General features: G+C 37.7%; 1 protein-coding gene across 1 annotated transcript in view; it reads left to right on the forward strand.

The window, feature by feature from the left end:
• Window positions 1-14,541, forward strand: part of LRP1B (LDL receptor related protein 1B) — a 1,355,016-nt gene that overhangs the window by 867,559 nt on the left and 472,916 nt on the right. The window contains 2 exon segments of the mRNA XM_075069829.1: window positions 10,025-10,225; window positions 14,029-14,274. Of these exon segments, the coding sequence (XP_074925930.1) occupies window positions 10,025-10,225; window positions 14,029-14,274 (447 nt within the window).

Below are 14,541 nucleotides of genomic sequence, written 5' to 3' on the forward strand. Positions count from 1 at the left end.
ATGCCAATAAATAAGTAGTTTTGTAATTCTTTTGTGAAGTCCAATATTATCTGTGGCTGATCTGAGGTCATTTTTTATATTTTTTATATAAATTTGATTCATATTGCATGTGCGAAGGAAAATACCACCACTTTTATATTTATGCCATTTAATCTTGTAGACCTGGTCTATAGTAGAGAAATTAAACTGATTAAATTCCCTAGGATATTTGTAGAAGACTTTGCATCCACATACAGAAACATGCCATACAGTCTGCAAAACAGTTCACAAGTGTTCTAATAACCAGTTACAATAGACTATCTTTTAGCAGGCTTACCAGTTAAAACTTACCTAATTTAATGCCATTGTGGATGTAGAAAAGGTGAAATAGTTCAAATAGTCTTGTCACTACTGTCCTACAGTGCACTGATGGCCTTGCTGAATCTCTCAGAATGAACTGCTTCCGAGAGCTGAAATGGGTATTGTGGGACAGAGAGAGTGTTGTGGCTAAATTGTTTAGGATAGCTCTGGTGTGCATAGAGGTAAAATTTAAACTGATTTAGTCTGGCTAATGTGACACAGGGGCAGCTCCAGGCACTAGCGCAGCAAGCACCTGCCTGGGGCAGCAAACCGTGGGGGGCGGCGTGCCGGTCACTGTGAGGGTGGCAGTCAGGCTGCCTTTGGCAGTGTTTTTGCAGGAGGCCTGCTGGTCCCATGGCTTCAGCGACAAGTACACTGAATCCGCATTACCGGCTGCCCTCCCACAGGTGCGCCGCTGAAAGCTGCCTGCCTGCCATGCTTGGAGCAGAAAAATACATAAAGCCACCCCTGATGTGACAGCACTAAACTGTGTGCCTAGACCTGTTCAATGCAACCAATTCAGTAACAAATGGCTTAGATCTCCGCTATAGACAAAATGTTATAGAACTTTTTAGTTCCCTCAACTCTGGTATTTTTTAAAAAAAACAAACAAAAAACCCAAAAGAATAGAACTAAATTTAAATGTTGAGTTGTTTTTTTTTATTAAATCTTGACCACTATTTTTGAGGAATGAAGGGAGCCTTTTAATATGATTTTTCTATCTTCTATTTTTGAATTTTAAAGGATTCAATTTTAGCTTGGTACTGTTCTCTATTTCTAGGGGTTGATTCCATGCAATATGTACTTTCAGTGTTATATAAAACTCATGTTGTATTAGTTTCACGAATCTTGACTGTTAATTTCCTCATTTTTTGTATATATAAAACTATAAACCTATGAGAAATTTAAATTACTGTATGTGGTATTATGTCACATAGAAAAAATGTAAGACGTGTAGCACCTTTTGTGTCATATTTTATCCTGGAACTACTACTTCTGACCAAATTATAAACTCCATAAATATTGTTTTACTGTGAAATTCCTGACTAAAGCTTAATCATACTAATGTGGCTCTAAAGTCTTCAAACAAGCAACAATAAAGAGGCAGTTCAGCCAGTTTAAGTGGATTATTCATAGTGCTGGAGGAACCTCCAAAGATTTGCCTCAGGGAAGTAAGAGCTTCCTAAGTAGCTTGATTCCAATACATGGGTATCCACTGGGTTTTTGAGGTATGACTCTTCCATTAGCTCTAAAATACTACAAATAATAATATAGACTTTTTGTCTAGTAGTGCAGAGCTGATGTTTGCCAGGAGAAAACACTGATGCACTTTCTTTGGCTTATTTTTAGTCATGATATAAAATTAATGGCTTTCAAGATTACATAAGCAGCAAGTATATTAAACAGATGAATGTGGTGTGTGTGTGTGTGTGTGCATCAGAGTAAAAAGTTAAATGTAATTCTAGTTCACAGTCCATGCTTCTGCTTGCATTTCCCATCTGAGTAACCACATGCAAATTTTGTAAAATAGAATAAGGAAAATAGATTGACAGTGACACAGAATTGAAACTATAGCACGGAGGGAAAAGGTATTAAAATCAGGGTGGATTGATTTAAATCAAGACAATTTTAAATCATGATTTAAGTAAACTTTTCTATCTGAACTTCAGTTATTTTCTAAAGAAAGATGCAGCCTCATTGGTTAATATAACCATTAAAATGTGTTATTAAAATATGTTGATTTACAACTAGTAGAGCCCTTACAATACATTTTGCACATCTTTTTGCTACCTGGGAGGGTACTTTATGATTATATAAATTTATTTAAGCAATAATGTAGCTGAATTGTTAAAGCATGTTTGTCATTTATCTAATGTTTAATGATACTTTGAAACAAAGCAAAACCTGACATAGTGCATTTTTCTCAGGAATAGTCCGATTAAAGAAGTAAATCATCACTGTATCTATCTTTATGGAATCCATTTCAAAGCTGCTATTGCGAGTTTTCTTAATTTGGGAATGGAATATATCTTTAAAGCAGATGATAAACCCAGAAATAGTTAACAAATAGATATTTTAATTAGCATTTTAATAGCCAGTCTTTAAGATATTTGTAACATCTGAATATGGGTAGTGTAATAGTCTGTTCACATCCAACCCCATTCAAAAACATTTTTAATGTTGTATAGATATTGGATTATATTTAATCTGGAGCTACAGCATAATGTCGGGCAGGGATTCAGACTGATATGTAATCCCTCTTAGATTTTCTTTGAAATGTGTTCAAATGTACCGCCATTTGGCTTTTTGAACTATGTACAGAAATCAGATCTTAAATGTATTTTAAAAAAAAAAGTTAATTACCAATGTCATCTCAACAAAATAATTAAAACGTTGCTCTTAGTGACTATACTTTAATAAGGAATACAACTATGTGAAATAAATAAAAACTGGTATTTGTTATTGGAAACTTTAGTTGTTACATCTCAAAATGAGGTTAAAAAGGAAGATACAGTAACTCCTCACTTTAAATCGTCTTGATTAACGTTGTTTCGTTATTACGTTGCTGATCAATTAAAGAATATGCTTGTTTAAAGTTGCACAGTGGTCTCTTATAACGTTGTTTGGCAGCTACCTGCTTTGTCCACTGCTTGTAGAAAGAGCAGTCCATTGGAGCTAGCTGGTGGGGGTTTGGAACCAGAGTGGATCGGCAGTCCCGCATCAGGTCCCTGCTTCCCTAAATTCCTTGTGCGGCAGCCACCCAGCAGGCTATCAGTTGCCAACAGTTCAGCTATCTCTGCCCCACTGCAATGTGCTATACCTGCCCTCTGCCTTGGAGCTGCTCCTGGGAGTCACCTGCTTGCTATGCAGGGGGAGGAAAGATGGGGGGAGTAATATCAGGGTGTTCCCCTCCCCCCTGCTTACCCCATTTCCATAAAGCGCGGGGCAGGGCACACATGACAGGGCTCAGGACAGAGGGAGTGTGCTGGCAGCAGCTGCTGTCAACTTCCTGGCTTACTTAAAAAGTCAATCTACTTAAGAGTGGTTCAGCGTACTTAAAGGGGCAATGTGCGTGTCTCTCTCCCACACACACAGGATGTATGTCTCTGTTTCTTTCTGCCATACTGTCTCCCCTCCCTCCATTCATGCTGCCTTGTAGAGTATGAGGCTACATTAACAACAATGTGTTAACCCTTGAGGGCTCAGTCGAGTTCTAGTTCGTCATTTAGCCGTAAGGCGTTCCATGGGAAATATCCCACCTGCTGACTCAACCAAGCTTCACAATCATCACTGCTGTGTACAGTATTAAATTGTTTGTTTAAAACTTATACTGTGTATACATATGTATAATATAGTCTTTTGTCTGGTGAAAATAAAGTCTCTGGAACCTAACCCCCCATATTTACATTAATTATTATGGGGAAATTGGATTTGCTTAACATTATTTTGCTTAAAGTCATGTTTTTCAGGAACAGAACTACAACATTATGTGAGGAGTTACTGTACTAATAGAGGAAACATAAGACATGCCATGCCAGATCCAATCGTTGGTCCATCAAATCCAGTTCCTGTCTCTAGTAGTGTATAATTTCCTCAGTGCAACGTCTGTCATCCCACCTTATGCATTTAGCCATTTGTATAGTGCTGTATGCAGGGTGGGATCTAAGCAGTTTACATTATGAATCATGACATTTGAATGTTCTCACTTAACATATGTAACTGTTTCCGAGTGTTATTTTTAATCCTGCTGAAAATGATCGTAAGGGATTTTTAGCATTGACTTTGAGAACAGGATCAGGCTTGTTGTTACTGGTCATGCAGTTATATACCTTTTTAAAAAAAAAATTCCAGTAGAACTTTTTTCTTAAAACACAAATATCCCATTTAGAAGTGCTATTGTTTTCTCTGGGTTTTTCCCCTTCAGTTTTCTCCTTAGTTAATCACCTTGTAGACCTCTAAACTTAAAAAAAAAATCACCTTGGGGACACATATTTCCCAAACTTTCACATTTATTTCAAGTGAGCTTTACTAGTCTTTCATTTATCATCATGACCTTTGCTTTCATTGTGGAAATTCATCTGAACTATCTGTTATTTGTACAAGGCCTGTTGTACCTCAGGGGCTGAGCAGGACTTTCCCTTCAATAGCTTCTCCCGAATGCTGTAGTGTGTGGCACATAAACTGATAGCAGGGACACTGTTGCTCTTGATGCCACTGTATTAATATGGGGAGAGCAAGAGAGAGCAAAATCATCCTGATCAGAATGCAGAGGAGACAAGAGCTGGATGTGAGGAGGAAGGGGCAGCAGAAAGAATATGTTGGGACAGATATTTCAGTGGGTGAAACAGGAACTGCCTGGGCAAAGATACTGGCAGTGGGAGGTAGAAATGGGGACAGCTGGGAGACTGGACTGACTGGTAAGGAGCTTCAGAGGCAGAGAGGAGACTGGTAATGTGGGAACTGAGGCTGGAGCCTGAAGGAAGACACTGGCAAGGAGACGGGGCTTAGGACAGTGCTAGACTAGGGTAGGGAGTATACTGGGGTGAGGAATCAGGGATGAGAGTTGGGAAAAGGCTATTACTGGGTCAAGGACAAGTTGGAAGGGATGGGGGCAGAGGCCTGTGACCACTAGAGCAATCCTTTCCAGAACCGAGAATTGAGCCCTAAGTTGCTGAATTTCAGTGTTCCTCTGAGAGTTAGTAAATATCTAGGAAATTCACTTCCAAAGAGTGTGTCGCATCCCTTTCTAGTGGCTGATCCACATAGAGAATAACAGCCTACTACTGCTACCAGTTACTCTGTTTGCTTAAGTGGCAGAAGTCTGTGCAGATGGCCTAAAGATACCCACCCTGCTAATGACCCATGTGAGTCTCAATATGGTTTCACACCTTTTTTTTTTCAGTTGCCTTTTTATTTTTAAGTTAAAAAAATGTCATTACAAAGTCAAGTGCTGCTGGCTGTTAATGGTGATTTCCTTTGAGTACCCAGCTTGAAACGTGGGGAGGAGGAGGAACAGTATGTGATGCTGTGATTAAATGAGGCTAAAGTAAAGTTGAACAGACAACCTTAATTCTGGCATTTCCTAACTTCTCAACCATAACATTTGTAGTATATATTTTTGTGTGTAATTATTATTTATACTACAGTAGTACAAGCATCCAAACACCTCAGTCAGACTGAGGAACAATCTTTTAGATGGTGATATAGAACACATTGTTCTTTCTGCAATCTGCAATAATAGTTATCCCATTTGGGAATGGAAATGGCCTCTCCTGCCGTAATAGTCAAGAGGTGCACTTGATGTCTGTAAACAAATGATTACTTTTGGGAAAACCTTTAAATAACAATATTGCTCTCTCCTCCCACCTTCCTTGAAATGAAGTAGCTTAAAATTATTGTACTGAAACAAACAAAGATGATGTCCCAGTACAGTCATTAATTAAAGCCTGCTCCTGAAAAAGTCAGGGGAGAAAACACTCCTTAATTTCAGTGGGAACTTCTAGGGCAGAATGGGAGAACACCAGTGTTTTAGATACTAGAAGAAAACTATCGTCTTGCAGTTCAGTAGAAAACACAACCAAAGACTTCCTGTGCTCCGCATACTGATAGACTGAACCGTATGTAAATGTTAAGTCTCGGTTTAGGATTGCTAATTTTCATAGATAATCAAAACCACTAGAGAATGCATTGGATCAAGCTTTCCCACATACCTATGCCTATTATTTGAGAGCTTTTTATTGAGTACATTACAGACAATACATCTATCTTCATGTGTATAAGAGATATGAAAAACAATAGATAGATAATATAAATTGTTGCAGCTCTTGTACTAGAAAAGGTGTCTGGAAAATAAAAAAAAGTGTATGTCTCATGCAAGGGCAATAATTTGAAATAATAACATCAATATAGGCATAAATACTTCATTATGTGCCTCATTTAAATCTGGACAGAATAAATTTGTTCACATAAGTATATTCTTTTATTTAATAAGATATGTCAAACCTATCACAGTTGAAGAGGAATCCTGTGTTATAGAATATATCTTCTTTTCATTAACATGAAGTCAAGTAAACAGATTTGTTCTGTAAGCGGTTGTATCTATAAAACAGATTGAAGTAGAGGTTAGAGGCTGTACTGGAATCAACATCAATTTACTTTGGGATACGGCCAATTTGCATGGCACAAACATTTTCCATTATTTTCTTTGCTGCTGCTGTGTTTGTGATGGTATTTAAATTCCAGTGTTCTTTTCAAGGTAAGATGAAGATGGAAGTTCTCTAGAAGCACTTTTGATTGAATGTACATATTTAAGTTTATGCATACAACTTTGTTTCCTGGTTGCTCTATCTTATTTATTATTTACCTGTGTAACTGTAAGTGAGTAGGTAGAAACAAAGTTGTTCATTTTTTTTGTTTGGAAGGAATAAGGATTATAGCTCCCTTTATTGTCAGTGGAATGATGGCTGTCCTTTGGCCTCCGTCTTAGAAGATGCTGAGCATTTCTATGAGGTGCTCAGCGCCCTGAACTTCCATTAAAATCAACAGGAATTGAAGGTGCTCAGCACCTTTCAAAATTGTTCAGCATCTTCAAGATCCAGCTCCTAATTCTTTGCACTCTATACTGTTACCCAACAGTGAAATATCGCCTTGATAATGTACCTTTTGCCATGCTCTTTTTGGTGTAATTCAGGATTGGTAAGCATAACTGTTAAACTGCTTAACTGTATCTCTATTTTAATATTTTGGGGTTATTCCTATTTAGTATTGGTTGTTCTTGAGTGCTTTATGTGTAGTTTCATAACATTTTAATGGTGGGTCTTTTACCATTTGCACAGTGTCACCCAGGAAGTCTGTAGCAGAGCTAGAAATTGAAGCCAGAACTCCTGAATCCCAGTCTGGTGTCTTAATCGTAAAACTAACTCTCATTGTATTTCACTATTTATGGTTGTGGTCTTGGCAAAAACCCGGAAGATCAGGGAAAAACATGAGCTCAATCAATTCTTTTCAAACCTCAAGAAAGATCAGATTTAGTATAATCCAATTTTAAATGAAAGTATGAACTTGTTCTTATATTATCTGAATTAGTTTGCCTCTGCCTGATGTACAGGATGGTATACATTCATACAGTATTGTGCTGTAAGTTGATGAGCAGAAAACACCAGCTGAGGAAGGTAAAATAATGGCCAAACTGCAGTTCAATCCAAAATCCTTTCCCCAAGGCCAGCTTTATTATCACGAAAGGATTTAAAATGATTCCAGCCAACAAAGGCCATTCTAGTTTTCAGCAAACTGAGAGGAGAGGACATAACCTTCTCTCTGGGAAACCTTTCCTGATTATTGTGTGGGCCTCTTGCCACATCCCCAGGGAGATTGTCTCAAGCCTTCTCTTCTTGAGATTGAGACAGGATTATTTCTTTATATAGCTTCCAACAGGTAGTCCCATGATATTTAGTCAGCTGACCCATATCCATTATGTGCCCTTTCTGAAGACTACAACTCCCAACAATGAACAGCCTTAAAAGAGCTATGTCCCTGTAACAGATGTGCTGCCTGCCCTTGCAGACCAGTGCTCTGTTACACTTATGTTGTTAAAACTTTTGACTGTTAAAATATATTTTATCTGAAAATACAAACTGATAATGAGACGGATTTTAAATATTTGGGGCCAGAGGTGGGGAGGCTCCTCCTCCCCTCTCCCATCACTTCTGCAAGTTCCTCTGCATGACTAGTCCATGTCCTGTGGTGAGGATAGAGGGAGAGAAGTTTCCTGGGAAGGAGGAACTTGAAATGATGGCATTGTCTCAATAAAGAACTAAAATTCTGAAGCACATTCTCAGTTTTAATGTTTGTCTAACTAGCATAGACACCATTAAAAGGAGATTGAAAAGTACTGATGAATAGTTGGAGACAATGGCATCAGAGCTTGATGGCAATTGTCAGTGTGTGTGAATATTGTGGAGAATCTGTTTTGGAATGGATTTCTATAGATGTGTGTTTTTACCCCAAGTGACTCCACTTCCACACCCATATACTTCTGAGAAGTTACAAACCTTGTCTCTATCAGTAGGCAATGCTACAACTGTAACATTTCTAACACAGAGGTGTAGCATAAACTGAAGTAATGTTTTCTCCTTGTGTAGTTATTTCCAATGCAGGAAATGAGTTGGGCATTGTCTATTTAAAACATTGTGAAAGTGTTTCATCTGCTAGAAATGTTTCGTGTTGTAGCTTTTATTTTTATTTAAAGTTAATTTCAGTGATGTTACCTCCTCGAGGGTTTAGCTCTGGCAGCTACAGTCTCAAGTTCAGGAGAGTTATCTCTGCTTGCCTTAGATCTAGAGCTAATAGCAACACATGAAACCATAGGCCAGTAACACATAAAATCATAAGAACAAGGTTTACTATCTTTTATCATTTTTATTACAGTTACCAACAAAGTTATGAATGTCACAGCATATACAACTCCTTGATATATCCATCCAGGTACAGCTACAGACATATTCTCATCGTCCTAGATAGTGTTAGAGTCTGATGGCTCACTCGTGATTTGACCATCAGTACAGGGATGGTTCCTGCTGGAGTTCTTCCATCGGAAGCTCAATTTTCCTGCTTTGGACACCCCCTTTTTTATAATGTGATTCTGTCTATACCTATGTTCTGCACATGGAAGTGTCAACCCTCTTGTTTCCCTTATTGGTCTGTATCCCCTAGAAACATAAGGGATCCCAAATGCTAGAGGCTGTATAGGTTCTCTTTATTCTCATTAGCATTGACGAACAACTTGTATCCTGTGTTAAGGCACATGTTGGAAACAGATGTGCCTCTACAGCATTTTTATTATTTAAAATTAATTTTCCAGCTAATTTTTCACAATATTACCATTTGGTACCACTTTTCCCATAATCTTAGGGCATCAGGTTATTATTTGGTCACTAACTTATGTCAGCATTTCTTATCTCCAAAGCCTAAACTAGGTAAGTTAGAATCTGGAAGGCTTCAACCTACAGGTCTTGTGTTTAAGCCTTTCTGACTTAGACATCTAATAAATTATCAATCTAAATGCTGATCAATTTTATACTTCTATAATCCTACAGTTTAACTCTATTTAACATACAATGATTATATATATCATGACATGTTATTTAATCATAACATCACACAATACATGGATAATAAACTAAAATACTTGGCTGAAATGTAAAGTATGATTACTGCTTTGGCATTATATGGAAACATATTGTATATAATTAACAGAGTACTTTTGTTCATGGTAGCTACTAGTTTAAGTCAGTATCAGATTGGAACCTTACTTTTACTAGGGATGGGTAGGGATGGAGAGAAAAGAAAATGGGAAGGAAAGCAGAAGAAACATTGCAACAATTTTGGGCAACCTATAAAACTGTAAATCAGTATATTTTACTTAGGTTGCATAGCTGCCTGCATGCAGTTTTATTGAACATAGAACCTATTAGGTTTGACATTGGTCAAGAAATTAAGGCTACCTATTTAGAATGCAGACAACTTAAAATACAAAGCTGAGCTTGTTTACATCATTTCTGTTAATTTAGAAAGAGAGACCATTAATGCTAAAATGTAACACAACAATAGATTTCTCTGTAATGTTACCAGAGGTTTTCCTGTTTATTTTGAGTCTGATTTCTTGTGTTTGTCTCTTTTCTCCAAGGGAGATGCATTAGCAAAGCGTGGCTATGTGATGGAGATATTGATTGTGACGATCAGTCTGATGAGGATAATTGCGAGAGCTATATGTGTGGACCACCAAAATATCCTTGTGCTAATGATACCTCCATCTGCCTACAGCCTGAGAAGCTCTGTAATGGGAGAAGAGATTGTCCTGATGGATCTGACGAAGGCGACCTTTGTGGTATTTTATTTTTAGGCACACTCACATCTATAAAGAATTCAAAATTATTTTGTTTCCCTAATACCACTTGATATTTTCTGTTTCCATCTTCGCTTTCTAAAGAATCTTATGTTAGCAGGGTATTTAAATGTTCTCACAAGTAATTTGTACATTTTACCATAATATCCATGTTGTGCTTGAAATTGTATCAAACCTCTCCAAAATGAAGCATGGTGAACAACATAGGTTCTTAGATTAGAGAACCTATCTTTTAACCTCTTAAAAAATCCCTTACAAGGTACATGGTTATAGCCATAAGCAGTTGAAAAGATCTCTTAGACATATAAGAACACCTGCACTTAAATGTGCCTATAATACTGTCAGACTACACAAACTTAACCACTGTTGAATTAGGTCACTACTTAGATGGGAGGAGGGTGTTTTTTTTTCTCCTCATTAACACATTAGTATGCTGCAAAAAAATGTGGTGTGTAGGTTTTTTTGTTATTCCAAAGGTGTCATTCTTCCTTCTGAGTCAGTACTGAAGATTTGCCATACCATGTTATTAAGATGCACCGTGCTCTTCCTTTAGATGGAATGTAAAAAGAGGACTGTTTTAACAGTGCGTCTATCATGCTGTCCAATATTATCTCATTGTTTCCTTGTACTCCACCATTAGTCTGTCTGTATCCATCTTTTCATTCTTATTTTTTACTTAAAGTGCAAAACTTTTGAGGCAGGTACTGCCTTTTTGTTCAGTGTTTGTACAGTGCCCAGCATAATGATGTCCTGTTCTGTGACTGGGGCTTCTAAGCAATACTGTAATATATATATAACAAACACTGAAATGGCTGAAACGTAGGAAAGGAGAGGTGATTACAAGAGTAGAGGTTTTTATATCCTCAGGTGTACAACTCCTTGTTAATGGGAAATGTGCTCTAGTAAACTTTCTTTGGCTTGAGACACAAGGCACATGATGCTCTCATTAACCCCCAGCCAATAGTTACCCCTTTATGTCCCATATACTCTGCCAGAGCACCATATAAGAGTCAGGATCAGCCCCCATATACTTACCATATTGCTGAATTTAATAAACCACACATAGCACTTTTTATAGACTTCAATTAGTCCTTTGATTCAGTGCATTGAGCAAGGTTGGGGGATCTAATGAGGCAGCCAGAAAGTTTATCGGATCTGGAAAGGTAGTGTCATTGACAGAAGAGCTCTATAATGGAATAGAAATCTGTGTTTGAGTCAATGGAAGTTTCAAGGTATGGTTTCCTATCTCCACTGGAGTTTGACAAAGCAGCACTCTGCCCCATCGTTGGTCAATATTGGCATTAATTAGTTGATTGGTAAGCTTGAGGAAGCAGCTGTCAGTGGCTTTGAGCAGAACACCATTCTGCTTTGAGATCTCTAATGTGCTGATGACACTCTGTTGTTGGCTCTGTCTGGTGAATTGCTGAAACTGATGGCTGATCTAGTCAGGCAAAAAGCAACACACTTTGGTCCTTATGAATCTAGATAAAACTAAGTCCCTGACTATTACCATCTAACAGGTTTAGATTACAACCAACTCACTATTTACTTCTCTGAACAGGACCTTGAGCAGGTGGCAACTGTCAAATATTTGGGCCTCATCATAGACCATGTTAGAAGTTGCTTGAAAGATGTGGACACCCATATAGCAGCGGCTGCTGCCAGGTTTCAGGCATGCTTCAGTGGCCTCAGTGGGGATGTCATGACATCAGACTTGCCAAAAAGCTTTGGATCTATAGAACCACAATTATACCAACTCTGTTCTATGGCAGTAAATCATGAGTCCTGAGGAAGGCCAAAGAACACTGGATTTACGTTTTCGATTCTCATCATCTTCATCTGCTGCTCCAGATCAAGGGTCATGACAGGAACAGAAATTAAGATATTTGAAGCCAAATCCAGCAGCCGCCTCTGTCAGCACTAGTTTCAGCAGTTTCGTTGGTATGGACATTTTATTAGAATGGATGACCAACAAATTCTGAATCATTTACCAAGGAATACCACTACAGAGATCAAGCTTTGGTGGTGCGATAAGATTGCCAGTGATAGACATAACTGATATAAACATAGCCAGACCACCTTAGGCACCAAGGCAGAGATTGATCCAGGTGGCATTTGGACTGCAAAGAGGCTTTGTCCCTTTGGGATTTTCTGTGATGAAGATAATGATAATAAGTTATTTGACAGCAGCAGTTTACTACTCGTTTACTAATTAGCATTAGAGTATTTATGACTGTTGCTTTAAAGTGTTAATATGCATTGCAGGATATTGGTAGCAGCCTTGCCTATCAATCAGTATTATTTTAGTTAATTTTTACCCTTTTTTCCCCATCACTGAGAACGTTAAAGTCTGGAAAAATAAAAGGACCCTAAGAAGAAAGGGAACAACTTTAAAAAAATCACAAGGGAAACTGTCCTATAGAAAGACTGCTGGATTGTATACACTTTTTTGTGCAGACGTAAAATTCAGTTTTAGAGATATATGTGAATCAGAAGAGCTAAGAGGCATGAATAAATTAGAAGATTCAGAAGAAAATCTAACTTCCAGTAAATAAATGCATTAGTGCACTGCCCTATACTCCCAAAATTCACATTGACATTAGTACTTATAGGAAATGCAGGACTAGCTCCTTAATGTTCTTTAGGGTTTGTTTTCACAGCATGTTTAAAAAAATAAAATAAAATGGAGAACTAGGTCCTGAAATTTCCTTTCACGCTGGCTTCTTTGACACCACAAGGATGCACAAATGTAACTGAGTGCAGACTCAGATTCTGTTGGGGAAAAGCGTAGCCTTTGCCTCCTATCCCAGAGACCCTCCATGCATCGGTTTAGAACATACAAGAAACCTCAAGACACAGAAGACTCAGGGAACAGAAGGAAAAAGGAACTGAAGCCTCAGACTGCTGACGGAATAAGGCACTTTGACACAGAGCCAAGTGCGCTGAGACACTGAATGCATTCCAAGACACATTTGGGGTTACTGTATACTGGTTAGGAACAGAAAAGAATATCACTGAGCTAAATAGCCTTTAGCCAATTTAAACAAAATCCAAACATGAAGATATGAAATGTACAGTTACGGCATCCAAACAAATTTTAACTCTTTCCTGTAATAACCCCCTGCAATAGCTATGCAATTACAATGAACACATTTTCGTGTTTGTACTTCCAGTTGAGGTTAGACACATAGTGTTTTTCCCCTTTCCTTTCCTCGTAGTGTCATTGCAGGGCAGAATTTGGACACTGAATGTTTATTTTGGAGAGAATTACAACATCCCTGTAAATGTATTTTACTCTGAAATATACTATCAACCTTAAATATACTGTCCTATCTTCATGTAGCTTTTGTCTGAAAATTCCATTGTTCTTTTTACCAATTGTTTTAAAAAACCCATAAGTGAATAGTAAACAAGAAGCCCAAAGAATGGTAGCATTAAGTAAACGAGAAAAGAAGTGTACCATCCAGTAAATACGAAGTGTACAGAATACATGAATGGTAAAATACCTTTGATAATCTATCAAAATTTATAGTATATATTGTAGTTCTACAATGCTAAAAACTTACTATCCTGTAACAGTAATGCAACCTCAGATGTGTGCAAATTTAATGTACTATTTTTCTGGATAAGTATTCCAAACAAATATTTGTTCAGCCAGATTTAAATTCATTTTGTGATTACTAGAGTTTTTTAATTTCTTTTATTACCGAGAAGCTCTTAAGAAGTGTAATATAATACAGCTGATATTGTTTGCAATTCTTAATGTTCTTTTCCTGTTATTTCAGATGAATGTTCGCTTAACAATGGTGGATGTAGCCACCAGTGTTCTGTAGTTCCTGGAAGAAGAATTGTGTGTTTCTGCCCTCCAGGATTTTATCTAAATCCAGACAACAAAACCTGTGAAATTGTGGATTACTGTACCAAGCATCTTAAGTGTAGTCAAGTGTGTGAACAGCACAAACATAGTGTCAAGTGCTCCTGTTATGAAGGTTGGAAGATCAGTAATGATGGTGAAAGTTGCACTAGTATTGGTAAGCTGAGATTTACTATTGTACGGTTCCTTATTCCTTCTAATAAGTGTAAAACCAAGTAAAATAAGATTAAATGATTGACTGAATGTCAGCTCCTGGGATCTGAGGCCACGTCTACACTGCGGGATAATATCGAATTAGCTAAAATGGGTTTTATAAAACTGATATTACAAAGTCGATTGTATGCGTCCACACTAGGCACATTAATTCGATGGTGTGCGTCCATGGTCCAAGGCTAGCATCGATTTCTGGAGCGGTGCACTGTGG

This window comes from Chelonoidis abingdonii, chromosome 10 (genome assembly GCF_003597395.2).
Source record: "Chelonoidis abingdonii isolate Lonesome George chromosome 10, CheloAbing_2.0, whole genome shotgun sequence".
NCBI lineage: Eukaryota > Metazoa > Chordata > Testudines > Testudinidae > Chelonoidis > Chelonoidis abingdonii.